Source organism: Peromyscus leucopus, chromosome 6, assembly GCF_004664715.2.
Source record: "Peromyscus leucopus breed LL Stock chromosome 6, UCI_PerLeu_2.1, whole genome shotgun sequence".
Taxonomy (NCBI): domain Eukaryota; kingdom Metazoa; phylum Chordata; class Mammalia; order Rodentia; family Cricetidae; genus Peromyscus; species Peromyscus leucopus.
In genome coordinates this window covers 72,548,804-72,565,881 of record NC_051068.1, presented here as the reverse complement: position 1 = coordinate 72,565,881, position 17,078 = coordinate 72,548,804, and the positions used below count along the sequence as shown (strand labels likewise).

The 17,078-nt window shown below is 48.7% G+C and overlaps 1 protein-coding gene across 1 annotated transcript in view; it reads right to left on the bottom strand.

Moving 5' to 3' along the window:
• Positions 1–4,417: 4,417 nt before the first annotated feature.
• The window catches only part of Notch2 (notch receptor 2), a 142,048-nt gene continuing 129,387 nt past the window's right edge, over positions 4,418–17,078 (bottom strand). Inside the window, 8 exon segments of the mRNA XM_028860929.2 lie at positions 4,418–8,825; positions 9,612–9,709; positions 10,362–10,509; positions 11,706–12,007; positions 13,249–13,414; positions 15,353–15,449; positions 16,328–16,538; positions 16,656–16,798. Coding sequence (XP_028716762.1) covers positions 7,434–8,825; positions 9,612–9,709; positions 10,362–10,509; positions 11,706–12,007; positions 13,249–13,414; positions 15,353–15,449; positions 16,328–16,538; positions 16,656–16,798 — 2,557 coding nt within the window. The 3' untranslated portion in view covers positions 4,418–7,433.

Here is a 17,078-nt window from a genome sequence, read left to right as displayed (position 1 = left end):
CTGTGTGTGCAAGGGCTAAAAGTTGGCATTGGGTATTCTCTCCCTCCCTCCCTCCTTCCCTCCCTCCCTCCCTCCCTCTCTCTTTACTTCTTTGAAGCAGGGTCTCTCCCTGACCCCAGGCTCGTGTTTTCTCTGGCAGACCTCAGTAAGGCTATGCAAGCCTGATGCTTCTGTCTCTATTCAGCCTGTGGCATCACTGTGCATGTGTGCTTGTGTGTCAAGGGCAGCAAGTCTGCATTGGTCATCTCTCCTCCCTCCCCTCATCTCTCTCTTACTCTGAAGCATTTGACAGGGTGCTCTGCAGACCAGGCTAGCAAGCCCTGAGCTCTGTCTCTACCCTTTCAGCCTGAAGTTACAGGCATCTATCTGCTGGCATGTAGGTGCTTCGATCCAGATCCGAGCCTCATGATTGGGCAGCAACTGCTCTTAACCATTGAGCCATCTCTCCAACCCCCCCCCCACACTTTTGAAACAGGGTCTTGCTACGACCCAGAGTAGTCTCAGACTCATGATTCCTGATCCTCAAAGTTCTCTATCAGATTTACAGACAGCTCAAAATTTTTGCTCCTCCACAAGCCAGTTTTTGTGCCCCACAGAGTCCTGCATCCCACAGCTATAATGTATCTTCACATTTGCTTGCAGTGGGGACAAGTTTCAATAGTTGGGTGGGGCTTGATGATGATCTCTTATGTATCTAATCCAACTGTCTCCAGGTAACATCTATTCTTTTTGTTTTATGGACACAGGTACCACTTCGAGAGCATGTTGAGTACAAGATACGAAGGAGAGCTGGTACCTGTGTATAACCTCACTTTCAGATTTACACTGTCATCACTGAGCATGGCATTTGTAGAGATGGTAGAGGATATCTTATTAATCTTGTGAAGTTCCCTGGTATACTGTTGTACCTTGTAATTTTTTTCATGAAGATAGAGTTTTATTAGCACATTCTTGATTTTACTGCAGAGATTGAGTGTTATGTGGTGGCATCTATTGATACACACTTAGAATATTTATTTTTATGTGTATGGGTGCTTTTGCCTACATGTATGTCTGTGCACAATGTGTGTGCAGTGTCCCCAGAGGCTGGAAGCAGGCAATGGATTTCCTGGAACTGAAGTTTCAGACAGTTGTGAGCCACCCACCATGTGGATGCTCGGATTTGAATCCACATCCTCTGGAAGAGCAATCTTAACCACTGAACCATCTCTTCAGCCCTATTGAGATACGTCTTAGCGGTTGTTCCCTTGGGGGAAAATTCCTGGTCATGATGGAATTCTAGAATGCCCATTTGTGCTGGTTGGTTTTTGTTCCCTGACACTAGCTACAGTCATCTGAGAAGAAACTTCCGATTGTCCTCTTGGCAAGTTTAGGGGTCATTTTCTTGGTTACTAATTGATGCAAGAGGACCCAGATCACTGTGGGTGGTGCCACCCTGGGCAGGTGGTCCTGGAATATTTAAGAAAGCAAACTGAGCAAGCCACCAAGATTAAGCCAGTTAGCAGCATTGGTCCATGTCCCCTGCCTCAGTTCCTGCTTCCAGGTGCCTGTCCTGACTGCCCTTCCCAAACTGAAGCAGAAATAAACCCTTTCCTCCAGTTGCTTTTGGTTGGTGTTTTACCACAGTGAAAGAAAGCAAAACAGAACACCACTGTACTTTCAGTTTGATAACAGCTGATTTAGATTTTTGTATCTATAAGACGAACCTCCAATTTTCTTCATGTTTTCCTCCATGGCACACAGGTGGAGGTCAGAGGACAACTTGTGGGAGTTGGTTCTCTTCCTCCACCATGTGGGTCCCTGACAACTCCAGTTATCAGTTGTGGTGGCAAGTGCTTTTACCCACTAAGTAAAGTGCCTTTACCCATAAGTAAAGTGCCTTTACCCACTAAGTAAAGTACCTTTACCCACTAAGTAAAGTACCTTTACCCACTAAGCCAACTCTTTTCTTTGTAGGATGTGAAGAATTACCATTACCCATCCTGCTACTGGACTGTCTCCATGCTGGAGACAATCAATCATTGACAAATCAATGCCAAGGCTATGGTAAGGAAACCCTTGACCCATTGGGGCTTCGGTTGGGCATTATTCAGTGCAGGGGAAGATGAATAGGACTCTCACTTACACAACTTCAGTAAAACATAGCTCTCTGAACAGATGAAGATAAGTTTCTTCTGTATCCCAGAATCTAGTCAATATTTATATGTATAATTCAGCTATCATTTGGCTTAAAAGGACTTATTGGGAAATGTTATCATTTTCACTATTTTCTACAGAGAAAAATATTTCCCAGTTTCAAATAACTCTGGACTTTGGAGTTATAACCTGTTTTTATGTTAAAATAAAAAAAGCATTTAAGTGGAAATTGCTGAAGAACCACTTAACTCAATGTAGTATTTACATATCTATATCTGTATAAAATAATGATTATTAATGTTTGTTTAAAAAGGTGAAGTGCAAATGTGAATTTAACAAGAAGTTGTAGATTTTCAACACTGTATACAAACTCCTTTGTTACAAAGAAATAGTTATGCTTCTGGGAAAAAAAAAAGGAAACCCAGTAGCAGGCCAGGTAAGGCAGTTTCGTCAGGATTATCAACATACAATTCCTTTTACTCTGTTTCCTGCGCGGACACACCAGTGACAGGCCAGTAGTGGAAGTCTATCAGAAATGTGATTGTTGGACAATGACCGAGGAAGGGCTCACACCTTCAGACCCACACTCTCCTCACCTCTCAGGCTTTGGCCAGACTCTGGGCTTGCACTTGGATCCATCTCTCAGGGTGGGGTGGGAAGCGGAGTGAGAACTGGACATTAATTCGTTGGTTTCCTCTGAGAGGTATGTAAGGCTCCTTGTGTGCCTGACAGGACATCTGTGCTACGCATCTTTCCTTCTAGGTTCCAGTAACTCCTCTTGGCTTACAGTCCTCTGCACTCAAGAGGGCTGGTAGACTGGCCAATGCTACCAGGGGTCTCTGGGCTCGACACTGTACTTCTAACACTCACGCGCACACACCTCCTCCCTTGTTGAGCCAGGGTCTTGTGTAAGCCTGGCTGGCCTTGGAACTGGCTATCCAGTCAAGGATGATCTTAAAACTTGGAATCCTCCTGCCTTCATTTCCCCAGTGCTGGTAACAGTCATCTGTCACTCTGCCTAGTTACCGCCTTCTTGTAAATAAACTTTAGATTACTCTAATTTGAATGTGCAGACACTTTAAAGTTGTTACCTATTCTATGCCAAAAGAAACATTGTATTCTGTTTCTCTCTATCCCTCCTCCTCTCCATGGCAGAGGCATGCGCTGGAGGCAGAAACCCGCTCACAGATCTCTGACATCCCACATCCTGGACAGCGTGCTGGTATCACAGAGGCTATTCTGGTTCATTCTTTGTTCTGATGTGAGCCAGGCCCCGGCTCTTGGGCTGCCTGACTGAGGGAGACAATTCCCCTTCCATGGTCATGGGCCAGTCAGTATCCAGTCTTAGCAAGAGCCCTGCACCACGAAGGGCAAGGCTGCAAGGTTTACAGGTGCAGGGGTGGGATGAGATCAGTGACCTCTGGCCCAGATCTGTAGAAGGAAGGGTCCTCCGAGCAAGACTCAGCAGCACCAAAGTCTGCAAGAGGCAACCCCAGCTGAGATAAACACCCTGGGGGAGTCACACTGAGGCGCTTGTTAATTGTCTCGGCACACCAGTACAAACCCCACAGGGAGGCCAATGTGTGTCACGTACAATTACAATGCTTGGGGAGTAACTGTGAAGACCGGACACCTACTCAACCTGAGCACCTCCCAAGATTGATAACCAAGTCATTTCAGAGAAAGAACTTATTATCATTTATAAATACGCACACATGATCTAGAAGTGTGTGTAAAACAATAGACTATGGAAATAAGCTAGAGGGTAGGGCTGCTAGGCTGACATCCCAACTACACCACCATGTACTCGTGTGCATACGCCTCACTGATTGCCTCTAAAAAAAAGTACTTGTTAACACACTTATGCTCAGACATTATGTGATAGTCCTATATATTATATCCTATGCAAGTCATACAAGCCATCAGTGTTTGGATAAATGTGTCAGTAGGTTTTTTTTTTCTATCCCAATTCCCAATTCTTGCTTCAGCAAACATTCTCCACTTCACCGGGAGACATTTGGTCCGGAGCAGCTGTCTGTCGGTCACTAGCTATGGTCAGGGTGCGGAGGAGTGACTCCCTATTATGATGTTTCTGAATGGATGGAAACTTTCCCCTCAGAAGCATTTATTTGTGATCAAACTAGATGAAAAAATAAAAGAACTCTAGTACCAGGCTTTTTGAGATTCGGGAAGGAGAAAATGAAGTTTTTCTCACTGACTGTGACATCACGAGGCGATCACTGTAGCACAAGGGGCACCAGAGTCAGAAAAGGGCGGAGTATGATTTCACTGAGCCTTGACAAGGAATCTTTTTTATTTTGTGATAAAAATGTTTTCATATAAATTTCATCTTAAGCTACTTTTAGAATGAAAAAATTTAAAGTAAAAACAGTGTGCACTTTCCTTCAGTTTAGTCAGGAACATGCAGTCATCTTCTGGTTACTGAGTTTCTCATACAAACAGATATAATGACACTTTTCAGGGAAATGTACACAAGCAAGTTGCCATAGTACCAAAACAGTTATGGGTGGGGGCCTCAGGACATAGACGCGTGTCCCTCCAAACAGTCCTCATACATTCAAGGCGCTGGTTACAGTCTAGGTTCTGAAACCACACGCTAACAGTCGTCACACCTTTGGTTCTTCTCTAGGCGAGGCTCACGAGCAACCATGGTCAACCAAGGGATGCCGGGCTTGTGCTGAAGCCGTTCGCTGCAATCTTTACTCAGTCTCTCTTTCCTTCAATCCCCCCACCACCACGTAAGTCAGAAAACGATGCTTAGAACAAAAGGAACATTAAAAAAAATCCTCAAAGGCATGTGGAGGTCAAAGAAAGGAAGAATTCATAGAAATAAAAATAAATCCAAAACAGGGATCTATGCATGGACTAAAGGATGTGTCCCCTAAGAACTGAGCCTCTGATTCAGATCCCATGAGAAAGGGATTACCTACCCCCTCCCTTTCCTACACACTACATAGGCCGAGAGTTCTAACACCTAAGGGATGGACCAGAGGCTTCACTGGCAGTGCGGGCCTCATCTCTGCAGCCTGTTGTCTGTAATGGCAGCTTTCACATCCCTCCTCCTAAACCCAAAGGATCCACTTGGAGAGATCCTTGGAGGAGAAATGGCAAGTTTGTTCTCCATTGTGTCTGGGGAAGGACCAGTGTATCACAGACCCAGTGGCTGGATTAGAGGCTGTGGCTGTTCCCAGGCAGTGGTACTAGAGCTGGGGGGGCAGAGAGGTCCACATACACAGGCTCTCCTGATTTGGGACTGACTGATGGGTCCACGGGAGACAGTCACCATTTAGGGCAATAAAATGTCTATACACCATGAAAAGGGCTGGTAGGATGATGTCACCACGTGAGAACAAAAACCAAATGACCAGACTTAATCTGCCATAGACCAGGACGGAGCAAATTGTTTCTGTTGACTAAATGAACTTGGGTGGGACTAAATAGTCCCCCTTGTTTATAGACCACCATGGTAACAGACACAGAGTTAATACAGGGGGTCACAAACTGACGAATAAGTGGGGGGACAATTATTTCAACTATCGCAGGAATAAAGACTATTATTATTATTATTATTAAAACAACAAAAAAATCCTAAAGCAAACAAACAACCCCCCCAGGTGATCCACCTACTAATATACACAAATGCTCCAGCAGAAGTCATCTTCCTTGTGTCACGGGCATCACGGCACCAGGAAGAAGTGACGGGGTGGCCACAGGGCCAATTCTGAACTGACTGAGGGGGAAGATGGAGAAAACGACCATCCTGCTTTGACAACTGACAAAAATCCTTCTGCTCTCGAGAGTCCGGGAAACCACTGGGGACCCCCCCCCCCAGGAAGCATGTTTGGATGAGGTACAATCTTAATATGAAGGACACAGGGACAATGCGGAGCGGGTCTCAGCTATCGTCAGCTGAAGGTGACTCTGGGGAAGGAAGAGAACGCAGCAAAGATGAGCAAAGGCCGCTCCGTCAGGTGTGCTCAGGAGACCGTCCGTTCTCCACTTCTGCAACAGGAACACAGATGCCACGTCTTTATTGAGGACCCGCTGTGTGCACCAGTCACTCAGCTCACGCGGTGTGGAGGGAATCCGGTACACCAGCCTCGGACCTGAAAGAAAGCTGGTCATAGGAAGACGATGGTCACTGGGTCCCCTGAGCCTCAGGCAAGTTCCGTCTCAATGGCAAGGCATCTGTGAGGAGCGAGGGCAGCAGCCAGGAGTACCTTCATCTGCTGGATCAACAAGTCCTAAGACCTGGGGGTAAATGTGCTTCACAGTGGCAGTCAACCGAGGGCCTGGAGGTGGGCAACTGCTTCTCGGGCGAGCTAGCTTATCTCTTGGTCATGCCAACCTTCTCCCACTTCCCCCGGTTTACAACAAGATGGGAATGTCATAGTACCTAGGCCTCCAGAGTACACTTTTATACTGACAGGCCAGCAGACGGAAGAACAACTTAGATCCTCCCCCCTGGTGAGTGTATATGGGCCCCACACCCACCCGCGGGGGAGAGAATTAAGGTGCAGGTTCAGAAGGGGGTCTCCTCTCTCCCCCGAGGATTTCGCTTTCTCCTTCCTTTCAGGAATGAAACATGAAGATTGCAGAGTGTGCGTCTCCCATAGAAGCATACTTCAAAGGCCAAGGCTGAGAACCATGACCAGAGTAAACCCTGTGAGGCTCCTCTGGGGTGCTGGGCACGTGGGAACAAGAGGCGGAAGTTGCTCTCCAGGGCAGGAATGATGAAAAGCACAGAAGTCTTGCCTATTACATGCTGATAGATCACCACGGACAGGTGCAGGGAGGAGAGCACCGGGTGAAGTCAAGGCCATTTCCGGGGTGGAAAAGATAAGACAGGCCAACCTGGGCAGAATCCCAGGCACAATTCCCAGTCTGTCTCTCGGGCAGAATCTTCTCCTGGATACAGAAGACCCCAGGGCTCAAAATGATGTTCAAGCTGCAAGAATGTCTGGGCTATAAAAGGCATCCATTGTATTCTCCAAAAAGAAGAGAGCGAGCCGCAAGGTCTGCATTCATCTTGCATCGCCATGAACTCGCCTGCTGGTCAAAGGTTAATAGGAGCTGAGTCCTCCCTCTAAAACTGCAGGTGTTCAGTGAAGATGAAAATAATGATTCTCTGGCTTGTCTGGGAAGTCGGGAGGGTCTTCTCTCCTGCCTCCAAAAGCTGTTACAGAGGTTTCTTCATTTCTCGCCGGATAACCTGCCTTTGTTCCTCAGCAGCATGTGTGATAGGCACGTCCATCTCTACGCCTGAGGCAGACCCTTCACGCATAAACCTGCATGTTGCTGTGTGGTGGCTCAGACATGTGTGTTCCCGGTCCCCGCTGGCCTCCTCCTCCACCTCCGGGTGTAGGGCTGGTGGTCACGTCTGACCAATCAGAAGCCGAGTGGGGTGAAGAACTCGACCACTGGTCAGGAGACTCTGGGGATGGTGTCAGGTAGGGATGCTCACCCTGGAGGTGACCTCCGTGACTGGGGGTTCGCTCAGCAGCATTTGAGGAGGCGTAGCTGTGCTGGGAAGGGGGTGTGGGGTACTTCCCCACAGAGGCTGGGAATGGATGATAGGTTGGGACAATGGTCTGAGCTACCTGGCCCTCCTGCTGGGGCATCATGGTAGGTGGGAAAGCCACACTGGGCAAGCGGGCCATCTCTGGGATCTGATACATGGCGGGCAAGGGGCCTGCGACAGCTGGCGGGCAGTTGGACTGCGTCTGGGGAGCTCCGGCTGCCTGGGCAATGCTACCTTTTGGGATGAGCTGGAAAGTCACAATGGGAGGCAAGGGCTCCCGCTGGGTGGGGATGTGCTTCCCCTCTGGCGGTCTGCTCTGGGGAGCTAGGCCAGGGTGGGCTCCCTCAGCCGGAGCCAGGACCATGCCAAACATTTCGTTGTACTGGGTCTCATTCACCTCCACGCGGTTCATCCAGTCTGCTGGGACAGTAACCGGATGTAACCTGCCCAAGCTCCCTGCACTGCCGCTGCTGCCCGGGGGGACGATGTGGTGGTGGGACAGCAGCTGGCTGACGGAGGGGAGCACCGTGCTGGCCCCAGGAGCCAAAGGCTGCATTTCATGAAGGTTGGAGAAGGACAGGGCATGCTGGGCATGCACGGGGGCGGCTGGGGCAGCAGCGGCCAGCAGAGGCGTGGGCGAGGCCTGTAAGATTCCAGGGGATGTAATCATGGGAGAGGATGTGGCGTCAGAAACATATGTGTGGGGAGACTCGAGAGAATCAACAGGGGATAAAGTCACCGAGCTCTCCGACAGCTGGACCTTCTCGCTCAGAGACTTCTTCCTCCTGTTCCCCTTGCCGTCCTTGGCCTCCTTGGCAAGGTTAGGCAGGCTTGTGGGCATGGCGCTCTTGGTGTTGGGCCGTCTAGCCTTCTTACCCATTGGGGTGTGCTTCAGACTGAGGAAAGACCTGTTGGGCCCGCAAAGGACAGGTGACAGAGCGGATGTCAGTACAGTCCCTGGAGGGCTTGGAGTCACGTTATACTCATCCAGGAGGCGGACAATGTCATGGTGCATGCGATCCCGAGCCACATCCCGGGGAAGGCGGTCCATGTGGTCTGTGATGTCCCGATTGGCAAAATGGTCTAACAGGATCTTGGCTGCTTCATAACTTCCCTCCCGGGCGGCAAGGAACAGTGGTGTCTCCTCCTGAAGAAACACCCAAGAACACATTTTAATATCCAGAGAACTTAAGAGTGTTTCTACCTTTATTCTTTATCTCTTTATATGTGTTTTCTAAGTGCTTCCCCTAGGAAATTTTAATGCTGTGGCCATCCAGTACATCTTCCTAGGTATTGATTGTATATTTGTGATTTCCACAGAGATCTCATTTCTCCCAAAGGACACTGCGCTCTCAGGAGCACCCTCTTCTTACACAGGAATCTGTGAAATAAAGCAGGCCTCCGAGCCAGAGATTCATTTAAGAGGGACAAGCTTATCGACATGAAGTGCTGAGAGGAAATCGGGTTACAGATAAGAAAGAGAGGAGGAGAAACCAAAGCATGCAAGGAATTCAGAACACGGCGGCGGTGGGGGATGGGAAAGAAAGAACTGGAAGAAAGGGAAAGAAGCAAATGAAAGAGGAATAAAGGAGGGATCCTGGCAGGCAGCTCACACAGGAGTGCGCCATGGCACCCAAGGACAGACAAACACAGACCTGCCCGCGGAGAAAGGGGAGAAAGCGAGACATGGTGGTGAGCGTGAGCAAGAGTGGCCCAGAGCAGACAGACAGACGGTGGAAGGAGAAAGGAAGGAGGGCCACACCAAGTTATTTTCAGGACAGCATGACGACTGAGCACTCAACAGGCAGGGGTTCCGTCCCAACAAGCCCCTTATTCTCCGTCAGGGTCTCTGGACCTGGCTACGCCAAAAAGCTTCCCCAAGTGGTCTCCTAAAGAGGACACTGCTAAGAGCATCGTCGGGCTCTGAGCTTACCTTATTGTCCTGCATGTCTCGGTTGGCCCCATTCTTCAACAGCAAAAGAGTCGCCTCCACATTATTGACAGCCGCTGCCCAGTGGAGGGCGGATTTTCCTGCAGGGGGAACAGTTTATAAGGACACAGAAGGGCAGAATGGCACCACGCAAAGCACTGTGGTTTTTGTTTTTGTTTTTGTTTTTTTTTTAAAGAAAAGCTTGAACTCCCTGGGGAGCAGCAGGAAGTCAGTGGCTGCGGGAGCTCACAGGACAGCACAGTTGTATTTTCCTTTCCTTGTGTTCTCAGAGTATTCCAGAACAGTCTGGGAGCCCCTAGACAAAAGGATCCCTGGTGTGTAAAATGCACGTCTTCCACATGCACAACCTTCACGTACTGAGGACAGCAAACATTTTATGTTACGCCAAGTGCATATTTAGCCTATCTCACCACCACCCCCCTAGTGAATCTACTCCCATATTAAAAGTGGTTATGGCAAGGAACCCATGCAGGTAAACTTTTCATGAACAATGAGGTTCAAAAACTCTCACACAAAACAAAACAACCCCAAACTTCTCCTCTCAATCTAGGGACTCCAACTGCCTCGGCTCTCTGAGCCCAACATACTGAGGAAAGATTCTATGAACGCTGGAGAAGAGAATGAGAGACTCTCCAATGGATTCAGATCTGAGGAAGTTCTCTCAGTGGCATGTGACAATTCTCTTGCTTAGGGACATGCTTTGCAGACAAGAAGCCAAAGCCCTGTTCCTACCATGATCGTCCACTGCATTCACATCTGCTTGGCAATTGATCAGTTCTGCGACCATTCCTTCCACAGCCAGGCGGGCGGCCAGGATCAGGGGCGTGGTCCCATCGTTCATGCGGGCATCTAGGTCAGTTACTCGGTTTCGGATCAGAATCTAGAAGAGAGGCAGAGACAAGGGTCCCTTAGATGAAGAAAAAGAACGAAACAAACACATTCCAATGGCAGCTACCCTGGGTGTCCCTAGAGGGCAGGAAAAATTGTACTATCTTCTTGTCCTAGGCACTATAATGGCTAATCACTACATGGTTGCTGAATAAATGGATGAACCACTGACAGATGATCAGGACATACTGGCCCATGAGGATGATATTCTGCTTTCTAAGGAAAGGGAAATGTGTGTGTTGTGGCGGAGAGGGGGGGGTATCACAACTTCAATCATGTGTACAGCCTGAGGTCATCTAGAACATCTCCAATTTTTCCGTCAGGTTAAAATAATGGAGTATCAAGGAATACACTGTCCGCTGACGTCAGTGATCAGCTGTACGCCCACAGACAGGCAGAGCCATGCAGAGAGTAAACACTAAAGGATCTGGACCAGTTGCTGCCCCTCATCTGACCTGTGCATCTGTGAGGCATCTTGGTACATCAAAATCTTGCTGAAGAAGATTCAGAACCCTGCTGCTGACTGAATCACTCTCTGGCTATTCAAAGTGGGTCAACTGGCTTTCCTCTCTCTTCTGTCAAGCAGAACTAATTCCTCAACGACTTCTGGGTGAATTCAGCGAGGCAGGGTTTTAGTAAAGCTGAAACTTTCCAGGCCCGTGAAAGTGATCTTACTTCGTGTGTGCGCAGGCATGTCTGTGCTATGGCACCCATGTGGAGGTCGGGGGACAACCTGCAGGAATCAGGGCGGTTCTCTTCTTTTACTCTGTGGACCCTGGGGACTAAACTCAGGCTTTCAGGGCTGGTGGCAAAAGCTTTGTGGCAGTGTGAATGAGATGTCCCCAGTAAGTCTTGGGGAGGGGGCATTTGATGATTTGGACCCCAGTTGGATTAGGAGGTGTAGCCTCGCTGGAGGAGGTATGTCATGGGGGCAGGCTCTGAAAAAGACTTATGCCATTCCCAATTGCTCTCCACCTCCTGTTTGCAGTTCAAGGTGTGAGCTCTCTGCTGTTCCCGGCACCATGGTGGACTCTAATCCTCTGGAAGCATAAGCCCCATTGAAGTCTTTCTATTATGAGTTGCCTTGGACATGGCGCTCTATCACAGCATAGGGAAGGAACCAGGACAGGCCTTTACCCCTGGGGCCGCCTCATCCTTCACATTCAAACCAACTCTTAAGCTCTTCACCTGGAAGACGCCTTGGGCATCTGCTGCAACTGCCGCGTGAAGGGGGCAGCGGCCCATGTTGTCCTGGGCGTTGGCATCTGCACCAGCATCCAGGAGTCGCTTGGCGGCATCGGCCCTCGAGTAACGGGCCGCAAGGTGCAGGGCCATCTCACCGGTCCGGTCTGTCTGTGCCTGCAGGCTGGCACCCTGGTAGACCAAGTCCGTGATGATGTTGGCAGAAGAATCCTCTGCGTCTTCATCCTCATCGCTCAGATCTGAGCTGCCTCCCCGGAGAGACGCCAGCATCAAAGGGGTACACCCATCTGCAGGAAGGGAAAGTTCCAAACATGTCCAGGGCAAAGGAAATGAACCCATGACCGGAATCGTTCTGCTGAACACCATCACGCTGTGGGACGTGAACTCCCTGTGCTTGCAGTAGCTATGGCGGGTTGTACATGGCAATGCCGGTCATGTGAAGAGGGTGGGAAGACAGCTGCCTTCAGATCGGGGGGGGGGGGGGGCTCTTCCTTACCCTCAACAAGCTTTTCTGCTCGAGTTCAAGTGGGATGACGATGTCTTAAACTAGACAACATTTTAAACAGATGGTATAAACCTCCATGGCTAAGACAGGAACTAAATTAGTTCTCCGCGCTCTACTGTGGGATACTGTGGTGGTTTGAATAGGAATGGCCCCATAGACTCATATGAATGCTTAGTTACTGGGGGTGGCACTATTTCAGAAGGACTAGGGGGCGTGCTCTTGTTGGAGGAGGTGTGTCTCTGATCTGTGTTTGTCTCTTGTCTCCCACCTTCCTGTCAGGATGTAGCTCTTTACTACTTCGCTTTGGTCACGGGGTCTCTTCACAGCAACAGACCAGTGACTAAGATGGATACTATTTTTCTATCCCCCTAAAATCTAACTCATTTAATTAGTCTGCTTGTTCTCAGTATGTTGTACATGAAGTATTGCAAAATCTTTCCCTTTCTTTGAAATCTACATTTTTAATTAAAAAAAAATTAAGCATCTATTTATTTAACATGTATAAGTATCTTGCCTACATGTATTTCTGCACCATGGTGTTGGATCCTCTGGAACTGGAGTTCCAGATGGTTGTGAACTGCCTTATGGGTGCTGAGAACTGAATCCAGGTCCTCTGTAAGGCAAACAGTACTCTAAACGACTGAGCCCGGGTTCCCAGCCCATAAATAAAAAATACTTAAATATTTATTTATCTTGTTGTATGTGTATGGTGTGCAACCATGTACATGTGCCATAGCACATAACTTACTGTGTGAGAATGGTGTGTGTGTGTGTGTGCGCGCGCACGCGCACCCGCCATAACATGCATGTGGAGGCCAGAGAACAACCCTGTCAGACTTCTACATGGATTCTGAGTCCCACGGATTCATCCTCCCCAGGTTCAGAATTTCTCCATGGCTGTATTTCTCTCACACACATTTCCTCAAGCTCATTTAGTGCGTGTGCAGTCAGCAGGAGCACCTGGCAGGTGGAGAAATGCTGAACAACCATGCAGAACTAAAGAGGGTAAGGCCCGGTCCTGACCTGGGCCTCGGACATTCACATCCAGCACAGCCACCTCCTGCTCGGCCTGAGGAGGAGTGAGTGCCAGTGATGGAGTCCGGCGGATGTCTGCGGCTTCCAGGTGCTGCTGTGTCCACGGGCGTCGATCAATGGGGTCATCTTCTGGGAGCAAAGCCTCATCTTCAGTCTGGATAAGGAAGATAGTTGTCCCTCATTAACCTGAGCCCCCAGAAGCTGCTGATGGGGGCTGAGGAGTGGCAGTCTCCCCCCATCTCTTTTAACCTTCACTCTGTTTCCCCTCTTCCTGTTCTAACTGTCCCTGTCACTAACCACCATGGCTTCCCACCACTCTCAGCTGTGGCCCAGTTACGTCTATGCATCTGGACAACTCTCCCCTGCTCCACCCCACCAGGGATGGCTCCAGGCTCTAGCCCTAACAAGCTGCTTTTAGATGCTCAAAGCATCATATTCTCATTTCAGGGTCTGTCTGCTGCTTCTCTCTGTCTACGATGGTCTCCTCCAACTTTCTGTCTGACCGACTTGTACTTGCTCTTCAAATGGAATTAGATCTTCATTCTTGTTGGCTCTAAAAAGCTGTTCCTCTTTACTTACTCAGCTGACCATGTGGCATGTGTTATATGGCACCGTAACATCAGCAGACTGTAAGTTATGTTGCTTTAAAACAATTTAAATTTGGCCGGGCGGTGGTGGCGCACGCCTTTAATCCCAGCACTCGGGAGGCAGAGGCAGGCAGATCTCTGTGAGTTCGAGGCCAGTCTGGGCTACCAAGTGAGTTCCAGGAAAGGTGCAAAGCTACACAGAGAAACCCTGTCTCGAAACCTGCCCCCCCCCCCAAGATTTAAATTTAGTGTGTAAAACAATGGGTTTTTACAAACGTACCTTTATAGCTTGCTGATACATTCACCCCACCCAACCTTTCACGCCTCCGAACAATCCCCCTTGTGTATATTTCCCGGCCTACCTATCTCTGTATTAGTTAAACATGGATTGCTCATGTGAGAGAAAGCATGCGATATTTTGCTTTTCTTTCAACTGGAAGGTTTTTGGGAGGGAGAATAAACCTTGCTCAAGGTTGCCTGCCTGCACTAACAGTACTCAACCAAGAGCAAGCACTGAGGGAGACCGAGGAGAAACAACCATGTGAGTGTAAAACATCTGTGCTTTCCTGAATTCTCTGTAATAGGAAATAGGCAAGAGGCATTCTAGCAGCTGCTGTATTGATTCCTCACAACAACTCAGAAAGGAAAGAGCTATTATTATTATTATTATTATTGCTATTTTATAAACAAGGAATATTAAATACAAAGAGGTTTTAAGTAACCACCATAAAGTAGCAGGCTTTTGGATCTGAATCCGGTTCTGACTGGCTAGGACAATGGTTTTTGTTGTTGTTACTTCTTTCATTGTTTTGAGATTATAATTTACATTATTAATAATTTACATAATTTACATTACATTACATTATTTCTCCCTTCTCCTTCCTCTCTCCATTCCTCCCATATACCCCTCCTCGCTGTCTTTCAAACCCAGGCCTCTTTTTCATTAACTCTTGTTGAATGCATATATATCCCTAATGTAACCTCCTCAGTTTGTATGTTACTTGTACATGTTTTCAGGGTGACTAGAGCATTGTTTTCATTTGTTTATTTTCTTTAGTTTTGGAGGAAGCTCAGGCTGGCCTCAAACTTGAGATTCTCCTGCCTCAGCCTCTAGAATGCTGGGACCACAACACTTGGTTTAAGGCAATGTTCTTAACCATCATGCTCAGTTACCTGCCCGGAAGTTAATGGCCTTGGCTTTCCTTACTGTATAATCCCTTATCGTCTTACAGAAGTGCCAGAGATGTACCCATAAAGGGAACCGTGGTACTCACATGCCAGTCCTGACTCAAAAAACGTGAGCATGACATCCAGGCCAGAAAGCAGGCTTGCTTTACTATTTTACAAGGTCTCCTTTTAGAATATACACGGGCAACCAACCCTGTCAATACTCCAAAGGTCCCTGCTGTTCCTGAGGGTCTAGGAAAGCCACTGTCTGGGAAGAAGATAAACTTGGAATGTGGTTCCATGATGGCTAGCAGGAGGGCTTTGCTAGGACAGCTTACCTTGGCTTTCTTTGGCTGGGGTCCTTCATCATCAACCCAGTGTTCACTTGTCCCAGAGCCAATCAGGTTAGCCTCTGACACTTGCACTGAGAGATTTCTGATGATTATTCAGAGGGAAAAAAAAAGAGTAGAAGTTACAGCTGAACAAATATAGTAGCTTTCAACGTTTTGCCAGCATACTCCCAGACTATCCCCTGACATGGCCCAACAGGATAGGATGCACAGTACTTTCTAAAAATCACATTACTATTTTTTTTAAAATTATGTGTGTGTGTATATATATACACACATATATACACATACATCTCTCTCTCTCTCTCTCTCTCTCTCTCTCTCTCTCTCTATATATATATATATATATATATATATATATATATATATAGATATCTGTGTGTGTATCTGAGCATGTGAGTTGGGTGTTTGCAGAAGCCAAAGGGGTCAGCTCCCCCTGAAGCTGGAGTTACAGGGGTTGCAAGCTACCCAACGTGGGTGCTGGGAACCGGACCCAGGTCAGTTCGTGTTCTTGACTCCTAAGGTATCTCTCCATCTCCTGCAGTCACATTACACACTCCGAGGACAACTTGAAGTCAGTTCTGTCCTCCCACCACGTGGGTAGTGGGGAACCCAACGCAGGCCATCAGGCTTGGCGCGGGGGGGGGGGGGGGGCGGCACTTCAGCCTACTGAGCCATCCTAGCAGCCATGATGAGCAAGTCAGTGTGACATTTCTGAGCATTCACCCTTTCTTGGCTCACCAACAACCAAAGTGTTCTCCAGCTCAGACTCTGAGCACCACGGGAACATGTATGCCCAGTAAAGATGCAGCTGTGCTAGAGACTTGGACAAGGCGTGAGGAGTCGTGGTCAGGGTGAGTAAAGGCAGAGTTGAGAGTTTGAAGTTGTGACTCGGTAAGATATGCCTATTTGCTCATCTGGGCTTATCCCTGTGAAGAGTGGCTTATTGGAAAACCCTCTTACTTCAGGCCCACAGCATCCTGCCCCACGGGTTCACGGCGCTTGTGATTGCTGGAGTCTCGGCGAAGGGTGAAACCCTCAGGCAGCCAGAGGAAGCCGTGTTTGCGCTTTCGTTTGGCCATGATCACCCCCAGCAGGATGATGAAGAGGATAATGACAACAGCAACCGCAAGGAGGTAGAGAAGCTGGGCGCCCCTCGGAGTCTCGAGCTCACCTGAAATTTCCGAGACAGGGACAGTGCTGTAGAGACGCCAACCTCTTAGTGTCAGCAAGGGTGAGCCCCAAGGAGGTCCTTTCCCAGTCTGTCCCCTTCAAAAGCAATGCTACTCACTGACGACAGACACCAGGGGGTAGGACAAGGCCCCCTGGATGGCATGGGAAGCCAGGAGAGCCGCCGCGGCGTCTGTGTTCTTGAAGCACTGGTCTGAGTCTTGGACGCACTGTCGGTTGTCAATTTCCAGAAACACCTTAGAGCTTTGGGGTGACAAGGAAGAGAGGGGGAGGGGAAGGACAGGAAGGAACGAAGGGTCAGGTCGGGCAGGCTCCGTTAGAAAGGCTCCTTGGCTCCCCCCCCACACACACACTTCCCTCCTTCCGCGTCCACCTTTCCACCCCTGGGAGAACTAACTCGGAAACGAGGACCCTTCAGATGCTGGACGTGGGTTCCCACCTAGGCGGGCTCACATCCCAGCCTGGCTGACAGAAGCCTGCTGACGGGGTGACACAGGACAAGCAGCTGGGGAACAGCTGGCCT